At 35.5% G+C, this 9,959-nt stretch overlaps 1 protein-coding gene across 1 annotated transcript; it reads left to right on the top strand.

Annotated features, from left to right (window-relative positions):
- The first annotated feature begins 210 nt into the window (after window positions 1-210).
- On the top strand, window positions 211-8,157 carry LOC100375516 (small ribosomal subunit protein uS14m-like). The gene is made up of 3 exons (XM_002733328.4): window positions 211-297; window positions 6,569-6,754; window positions 7,698-8,157. The coding sequence occupies exons 1-3, from the start codon at window positions 244-246 to the stop codon at window positions 7,878-7,880; spliced, it is 423 nt and encodes a 140-aa protein (XP_002733374.1). The 5' UTR covers window positions 211-243; the 3' UTR covers window positions 7,881-8,157.
- Window positions 8,158-9,959: the final 1,802 nt, after the last annotated feature.

Genomic DNA, 9,959 nt, shown 5'->3' with positions numbered 1-9,959 from the left:
GGGCTAAAAAGGGCAAATCAAAAGCTAGATTCTAAGGTTGTTGCATGATTTAATCTAAATTATCAGTTTACCTAGCCTGATTACCTATTATTCGTAGCTACTGTTTAAGAAATTTCATTTATAATAAACATCGTGTAGAAATGTACAGTGCTCGTGAAAAGTCGTGTATGGTGCGCCATCACGGTTCAGATTGTTACTTCATTACCTCTGACACCGGAAGTGATTGAAAAAGATCCGGTAAGCATGTTTGGTGTCGTGAGAAAAGGTTTTGCCTCTTCTTTTGCAGTTGTGCAACAGGTATTAACAATTTTATTAGATATTGATTTAATTTATTGAACATAGATCTGTTATGGCGGTTAAATTAACTGGGCAAGATAAGAGGGTGGGCTAAAAAAAAAATGATAACGCTTAACGATCGAGTTCGTGGTGTGTGACAACACGGTTACTAAAAAAGTGACAGCGATTCCAAGCACACTCAAATTAAAGCACTCGTCAACCTTGTCACATTGTCATAATCAGTACATGCCTAGATACTAGCTTTGAAAAATTGATTAAACAATTTTCTTCTCAATTCTTCTAGTTTCGGTAAAACAAAACATTGAGGGCGCACTACACAACAAAAAATAGTTTAGTACCGGTAAGCTGTTTTTTTTTTTCCGGAATCCATAGATTACGTCAGAATATGTAAATTCCGGAAACTAATTTAAAAATGTCAAGAACTAGTTAAATGTATACAATATAAGTCATCATTTCTATACTACGAAATGTAATCTTTACAGTCAGTTGGCAAACAAGTGTTTGTATGGACATGGACATACATGTACAGTGACTAAAGTCCACTGTTCTCGGGGGTGGACATCCAGGCATTTTCACCGCCTGGCAACAATCACGGTGAAAACAAAAGCCGAAAACTCTCAGAAAAAGGTAGTCTGGGATGGTTGTTGAGACTCCCCTGAACAGTGTAACAAGATTACCCCTGTGTGTGTAACATATATAAATTTGATTGTTCAAGATTACTTCAAAGTTGAGTTCCTGATTTTCACTGACTCTTCGCTCATCGTTCATTTCGGAAATTGATATCAATCTTATAGAGTATACACATTGCAATGATTGAGCACAGTCGCTTGGAATGAAAAATGTCACGCAAACCGATCCGACATTATTGTACCTTATACATTACAAGTATTGGCGTCAAAATTTTATACTAATTTACATATTTTTCTAACGGATTAATAGAAATTGATTTTTTTCCGCAGAAATAAAGTTTGTGATTTTAGATAGCAAATGATATATAATTTGTTATAACAACACTCCGAAAACAAAAGAAATAGTATTGCTTTCAACACACGGCTATGGGTTTTTTCTATGTAAAGTGATTAAGAGGTCAATGAATCAAGTAAATAAACACCAAAACACGTGTGTAGCTCCACCAATGTTTCGAATGACAGCTTGCATTCTTGATGGCATCGATCTGACAAGTTTCTGGCATTTTACTAATGGTACACTTTCAAATTCTTTTTTTACTGCTGTGTACCGCGCGAGATAACTGTGTCACATGACGATGACACCCCTGTACAGCACTCCCAATTTGGTTCCACAGGTTTTCTATCGATGGCCAGGCGATCACTTCCATACTATCAAATGACATGGGGGTTATCAAACCATATCATCATTAGCTTGGCAAGGTGAATAGGTGCATTGTAATGCTGAAACAGAAAATCTGGTGCCACAGTCTCATGTTCACTCGGTATCATGTGATTCTCTAGAATATTGAGATATCCAAATTGGTTGAGACATTCATCACATTTACACACGTCAAACACCTTTAGCACTGAAACATCCCCCATATCATAACAATGTCATCGCCATATTTTACAGTTGGTACAAGACAGTTGTCGCAGTATGCTTTGCATGGTCGCCAGTGAACATGTACGTGGCCATCGCTGCAAAATAGCTTAAACCTTGATTCATCTGACGACATCACTCAACTCCAATCTTCAAAGACAATTCGTGCTTGTTTCTGCTGGTGTTTCAGTAGAGGTTTTTTCTATGCCACATACGCGTTCATGTTTACTTCACATAAATGTTGGTGCACAGTGAAAACACTAATATTTTTCCCGTAATTAGTTTCCATTTCATTGCGTATTCTTGGTGCGTTTTGAACCGATCTTGCATACTGATCCGCAAAATTGTCCGGTCTTCACACACTGTTGTCCCTTTTGATCTTGGTAAATTCACCATATTTCCATGCATTTCCATTTTTGCCAGGTTATAACAAACACAATGTTCAGAAATCCTCGAAGAACGATTATTCCTTCTTGAAGTGTACTGTGTTAACATCTGACCCTTCATAAAATTCGAAATCTGTAAGGCTCAGGCATATTCAATTCAAAACTTATATTTACAAAATAGGCAGAGCTATCAATGCAAAGTTTTGTAAAACAGAGTGACAGCTGCTAACAAAGAAATTCCTGCCCTTTGACCCCGATTGAATCGCGCTAGAATCGCGATTGGCGACTACAAATTCACCATATCATGAATCAGGGATTGAAGAATACGGTGGTCCGAGGTCCGGGACTCATAAATTACTTTGACAAACCTCTGGATTAAAGTCCATCGGACCATTGATTTTATAGATAAAAAATAATAAAAGTGTCTGCATATAACAATTTAATCTAAAAACAGTCCTGATATTCGTAGTCTCAAAACTGAGTTTATTACATGGAACGTAGTGACGTCCTCCGTTTTCTTACGCAGACTGTAATTGGTCAATAATATAGCGCGCGGAAACATCAATGATGTCAGCCTACTTTGTGCGCGACAGCAATACAATGAATCCTGCACGCGCAAACATTATTTGTGTACAGCAGCCATGAGTAGCAGTTTGTTTGATTTTGGGTTTAGTCAAACTAAAAAATCTAAAGGGAGTGATGACCATGAGACAGAAGAAGTTCCGTCTAAAAACAGAAGTACAATGTGACATCAAGTCATAGTGAACCAGAGAAACTCGCGAACTTGACGAAGGACAAGAAATACGATCGTGAGAAACGTGTTTGGACTTTCAAGTCACATTGGACAACTGAATTTCCTTGGGTATGCTACGATGAAGTTACGAATACATGTACTATGTTCTGTGAATATTGCCGAAACTATCCGCTGTCATCTGATAAGTCAAGTGCCTTAGTGAAAGGAACGACTAATTTGAAACTCGATTCGCTACGTTCTCACGATGTTACCAACGAACACTTATCCTGTAGCCGACAGTTCTTGAGAGATAAAGATGGTCGAGCAGCAACGCCAGTGTCACAGGAAAATGTATTTGAAACTTGTATCGTCAAATCCTTCACGCGAATGGGTAAAGAAAACCAAGACCGAATGAGATATTTATTCACCACCGCATATGCGGTTGCCAAAGCAGGAAAGCCTTTTTCTGACTTCAAATTTATTTGTGGTATTCAAAAGAAAAATGGATTATGTTAATAGTTATGGCTGTACGGAATTTATGGAACACATTGCTTCAACATTAAGAAAGGACATTTCCAAAGAAATAAAGACTGTGAATTTTATCAGTGTTCTTGGCGACGGTAGTACCGACAAATCAATTATTGAACAGGAAATTACCTATGTACGCTATGTTGGGCCACGTAACAAGTTACCTGTCACCCGCGAGGTTGCGATTACATCGGTAGAAAATGCCACATCACAGGGGTTTTTTGATGCTTTGACGAATGGATTATCAAGTGTTGATTTAAATTTGGACGATCTCAACCCTGATAGGGAGAAAAAAAAAACATCTCTTATATCATCAAACTTTGATGGTGCCTCCGTGAATATGGGAAAGAAGACGGGTGTCATCACGAAAATAAAAGACGTTATCCCGTCATCTATTGGTATTCATTGTGTGGCGCACAAGTTGGAATTGGCGATTTTGGACGATTGTAAAACTGTGAAACAAATATCAGACTTCGAGGCCACATTAAAGGGGATATTTCATTTTTACCACTATTCTCTGAAGCGTCGACGTGAACTTAAGGAGATTGCCAATATATTTGAGACGGACTTAGCACATTTCTCGTCAGTCAAACAAGTTCGCTGGTTGGCAAGTAAAGAACGCGCAGTGAAGTCATTAGCGGTAAATATTGTAACAGTTGTAAAACACTTAGAACACAATTATACTGCTGGTAATCGAGCTGATGATGCAAACTGCGCAATGGCTTATTTAAAGGCGATTAGATCGTCATCTTTCCTGAAGATGCTCTATTTTTTGTTAGATTTTCTTCCAATTATTGCAAATTTGTCAAGGGTATTTCAGCAAGACACATTAGTTATTGAACTTCCTGATAAAATTGAGCAAACTATTATAAAGTTAAATGCTCTGAAAACTGTTCCTGGTACGAATATGAAGCATTTTAGTGACTGCTATGAACCAGAAACTCGTAAATTTGAAGATATTGAAATTAACGGTATTTTATTACCAGCTGAATATAATACACCAGTTTTTGAAAAACTGATTGACAAAACCACTAAATATATAAACAACAGATTTATTGAACTTAATGAACCATCATTTAAACAGTTGTTGTGCCTGAACTTTCATCAGTGTCCTATGGATAAACAAGAATAGGCTACATATGGCAATGAAGATATTAATGAACTCATAAACAATACAGTAGTCAAATCATATTTCAGTGAATCAGAAAGAGAGACAATAATTAATGATTGGTTAAATTTGAAGTTTTATTGCAAAACACACAGGTCACAGACGCTTTTAGATGTATACTCAATAATTCTACAGAGTGCAAATGATGTTATTAGTGCACCAGTTAAGAAATTATTTGAATATATGTTAACAGTATCACCTAGTACTAGTGCTTGTGAGAGAGGTTTTTCTAAAGTGAATGTTATAAAAACTGAACTCGGAACTAGACTAAATCATAACAATTTTCAGAATCAATTATTTGTTATGTCCAGATTTAGCTGATTATAATCCTTACCCAGCAATTGTTGAATGGTTGTTATCTTCATCAACTTCAAGGCATATATCAGAACATAAGTTACCTCAACCTAAAACTGATGAACATGCTCCATTACCTGAGATTGTATCAGAAAAGTAACTTACTCATGTACATGTATATGTATTAAAAATGAAATATGCTGTTAGAAAATAAAAAAATAATATTAAAACATCATTTCAGGACCAGTGAAATTATTACACGGACTAGTGACAATTTTCTTATCACTAGTCCTGGACCAGTGGGAAAATTCCATATTCTTCAACCCCTAATGGATATTTATAAAATGGGTGGGAAAGTTACAAGGTTAAACAATGGAACACTATTATGCAAATGTTATGCTAATGAGATGACACGCCATAGCAAAACAACGGTGCAAAAACTCTGTTAAAATTGAGTGATGGTGCAAAATAATGACAATGGTTCATTAGAAGTGTCAGATTTATTATATTGTGCGTCTACATACAATTGATCAAATCGTGGGCATCTCAACAATACTTTTGACGTGTAGTGTACCTCAGACCATTTTTCCACACCTCTGATGTAACACAAACTTTGAGGATAATGATGAAATACGAGACCAAGTGCATGATTGGTTGAATTAAATGAGTATTAGAAATTTAAACTAATCATCTGTTTGCGTGCATGACATCACAGATAAGGTGAGGGTTGTCACATGAATGTTCATCGCTAATAAACGGCTGATATTTTCCTTTATTTGCATAATTTTGATTGAGTCAATTAATGCATCAAGTTATTGTCATCACAATTTCGCATAATTTTAGTGCTAAAAATGGCAGATTTTAATTAAAGTGGGTAACCAATCAAAACATTACATGTAGTTTTCTAATTTCCAATATACTAAGTACACTAATTTTATTTTTCTTTACAAGTGAATGTGTTTACAGCATGTAAACCAGGCCAAGTGTTTATTTCGGAAATGGACGTAATACGAATAAACATGCTCAGTGTACCAGGTGTAACTGAACCTCAAAGGATCAAATAAGCTGTTTATCAGAATCAATCCCAGGACCCCACTGGTGCGAGTCAAACCTGCTCACCACTGCACCATCACGCAGGTCCAGGTGTTTACCTGACTTATCAGAGGTTCTATGTGTGCCATGCTTGCACTTCCTTGTGTTATTCAAAGCATAGCCGAAAATTATTAAACATACTCCGTATTCTTTACTTGTATATTTTGTATACTTTGGAGAATTTTGATCATGTGAAAAACCAGCAATCATAAATCACCAAACTGAAATAATATCTCATTCTGGACTTATACAATTCATAAATCAGCTGAAATTTGAGAAGTTCTGTCGCTTTAAATTCAATCAATCAATGTTTGTACTCAGTGTGTATGAGAATAAGGGAATATAGAGAAAAGGAGTGCGACTCAGATTACCCAAATTTATGTTTCAAAAAATGGAGATTTCGCAAAATCAACCTCTGAAAAAGCAAATATATAATGTGTGTAGAAATCATAAGCAAATGTGATCATTCATTCATTCATTCCATTCATTCATTGGGCATTCATGTTTAATTTTTTTATTCAGGTTTGTCTGAATAATCTGTTGAAGTTTGTGCCCTCGTCACCAATCAAGACGACTGTGAGAACATACTATGCTGACTGGCGGATGTTACGAGATGTTAAAAGACGAAGAATGGTTAAGCAATATGCTTCACAAAGAGTCCGACTTAACTCTCTGAGAAAAAATACTATTTTACCCAAAGAGTTACAAGTAAGTAAAAGACGCAGTTTACAACAGCTTCAGTAAGGGCCAACATTTGTCTGGTCATCACACATTTCTCAAAAATAATATCACACCAACCCATTTTATTTGAAGTATACCCTCTATGCAACACAATAGAAGTATGCCCTCTATAGATCATTTTGCTGGAAGTACAGACTCTATGGCAAGAATGAGTGTTTTTAGAGGTGAAATGTTAAAGGTAACTGAAATCTGTACTATAAAAGTGACACAGTTATCATATTTTTATGCGATATTTACATGGTATGGTATCAATTCATTAGAATTAAAATTCTCATTCATTCCCACACTGAAAAAGAAATCTCATGCATTTCATTTTTTGAGAACCATTTACCAGAAAAATAATTTCTTGAGAACCAAAGATTTTCATTCAACACATGTAAGGTTATAAATATCTAGTGGCATAGGTATCAGGTTGCTATCATTCTTCTCGCCTTGGTTGATATGACATGATATGACTAAATATGGTCACAATGCTCATATTTGGAAGCATGATTTGAATATTTATGAGTTATTCTTTGAAAATGTCAGTTGTAAGTTCAGTTCATGTAAATATTGGTTCTGAGTTGGAAAACTGCAATACTAGTATATTGTAGCAGTGAGCATTTTATGATTTGACTGAATGTCACTCAAAGCGACTTTCACTAGATTCCTAGGGAGTCACAGTGAATTTCACTAGGGTCCTAGGGAGTCGCATCAACTTTCACTGGGGTCCTTGGGTCAGTGACTTTTGTTAGGGTCCTAGGGTGTCACAGTGACTTTCACTGGTGTCCTAGGGAGTTACAGCGACTTTTATGAAATGTCATGAATTTCCTCAAAATCAATGCAAAGTGATAGCATTGAAAATAAGACAGTTTATAGTTATCACTGTTTCTATGGTGAGTGATTATATACATTTATCTGTACTTTACAGGAGATTGCGGATCAAGAGATTGCAGCGTTACCGAGAGACAGTTGTCCAGTACGCCTAGTTAAGCGGTGTGCCATCACCTCAAGACCTAAAGCAGTATCAAGACGATGGCGTCTTAGTCGTATTCAGTGGCGTATTTTAGCAGACGCTAATCAACTTCCAGGAGTTATCAGATCAATGTGGTGATGCACGTTCGTTGACTTTTTAGGAGTATTTATGCAAGGATAGACGATGTACACATTTTATTGACACATTACCTACTGAAAGCAGCCTCCGATAAATGTGGAAATAAATGACGTCGACAGGCGATGTGTTAAGCATGCAATGATAATATGGTTGATGTTGGGCATTATGATCATTCGTGTTCTTGATGTTATCGTCATATTTTCAGTCAAAGTACCCAAATTTAACTACTGTAGAACATGTTGAAATAGCTGCATGCAATTTTAGCAGACTTTTGGCATAAATTAACAGAATCTTAATTTAGCTAAAGTGTTGACTAAATTAGTTAAAATAACATGGCATGCTAGCTAAAAAGACATGTTTTACAGTATGTTTCTTTTCTAAAATGAACAGGTTACCATAACCTAAACTTAGGGTAAATCACAATATACTAGTACTATTGAACCCCAGGGTCCTTAATCGGAGTAACGCTATCGTCAGAACTGTGCATGTGTATGTGGACGGCTCACATAACAACAAATGTTTATTTATTAATGGCCGTTCTTAAATAAGTGATTTCCATTTACTGTAAGATCTCATCTATTGCGTAAAAAGGCACAGACAAAACGTCTGGCACAAATATTAAATAATTTGATTTCAAACTTGAATTTCTCATTAAATGTGCATAGTACATTATTCCCATGCAATGTTTTGATGTCACTAAGACATTGTTATCTTTGTTTGTCATGTTTTCACCTTAAATTTCATGCTTAGCATAGAATCTTGTAAGGGAGGGAAAATGGTTATTAACAGTTTACTGTACGTTTCTTCATGGTGATAAGTTATAGTATACTCAGAGATATTAATTCTAATAAACTGCCACATTTGGAAGTTTAAGAGAAGTAGCATTCAGTTGATAATGTTTCTATTCCTGTATTCATTTATGCCATTAATGGTAGCCATTTTTCATGTCGGTATAAGCATGCTGAAATGTAAATTAGGTTTTTTCAAAATAAAACTTGAACCTAGTAACTAGTGTTTTTTTGTTTTTCTAAACACACCACAATTATGCAAGTTTCATTAGAGCACATCTCATTGACTGTGGTGCGTTAAAATGCGTTTCATGATCCAAGATGCCGAATGGTGGCCATTTTAGTGCTAAAAATTCATCAAAATCAAGCGTTTCTGCCATTTCGAAACTGGATCTCAGTGCATGGACACATGTCATTCATTTTTTTCCCAAGATTTGATTCAAAATGGCTGTCTGATGGCCATTTTGATTTCAACAAGTGCTGTTTTTAGAATCATATTGTTGACATGGTTGGACTGAGATCATGTAACATATTTGCACACACACGTGATTCAAGATGGCTGATCGTCATTTTTCATGCCAGAAATGCATTATGAATACCATGGGTGGAATAAAGGAAGGAATAAATAACACAAACTGTACCATAACTGGCTCATAACTTTGTGGGTTAACAGTTTGTAATCTATTCTTATTTGATCTAGTAGCCAGTGATGGCTTTGGAGAACTGGAGATATTATCTTTTCTGCAATGAATTGTGATTCTATATAATTATTCAATGCTATATTACATACATTTAGCAAATTTTGCACCAATGATTATTTTTTTTAATACATGTAATAGAGTGAAACCTTTCAATATTTCTAATTACTAAAAATGTGCAACAAAAGTAAAAAGCAATGGTCGTTGTGCAGCACATTCTGATTTTGTGTATACATTGCACGAACAGAATGCCAAGCAACTACCACCAGTCGTTAAAAGTATACAACAATTATTCCTTTATTTAGAATTTTGCTTTGAATATGCAAGTATATACTGTCGTTGTACTTGCAGTCAGAAGGAAAACAAGCAGCCTCTCGGCTGAGATAGCGTTGCTGTTAGCAATGCACTTTTCAAATAAAGAACTGAAGATATCATTAGAAAATGAACAATAAACTGTTTTCAACAAGAATTCATTGGATTTTAATTGGATTGATTAACTTTCTAACCTTAAATTTGTTTTTCTTGTATTTTTCATTATTTCTTGAAAGAAACCATAATTTTGGAACCAACAGACAAAATTTGAGTCAATTTTT

Source organism: Saccoglossus kowalevskii, chromosome 14 (genome assembly GCF_978046115.1).
Source record: "Saccoglossus kowalevskii chromosome 14, keSacKowa6.1, whole genome shotgun sequence".
NCBI lineage: Eukaryota > Metazoa > Hemichordata > Enteropneusta > Harrimaniidae > Saccoglossus > Saccoglossus kowalevskii.
The sequence above is the reverse complement of the archived record's forward strand: the minus strand, read 5'-3'. Positions and strand labels throughout refer to the sequence as shown.

Bases quoted from the DNA above. Each gene is read 5' to 3' on its own strand.
- LOC100375516 (XM_002733328.4), top strand. From the start codon at position 244: ATGTTTGGTGTCGTGAGAAAAGGTTTTGCCTCTTCTTTTGCAGTTGTG. The intron at 298-6,568 runs GTATTAACAATT...TTTTTTATTCAG, and splicing joins CTTTTGCAGTTGTGCAACAG to GTTTGTCTGAATAATCTGTT. The intron at 6,755-7,697 runs GTAAGTAAAAGA...TGTACTTTACAG, and splicing joins TTTTACCCAAAGAGTTACAA to GAGATTGCGGATCAAGAGAT.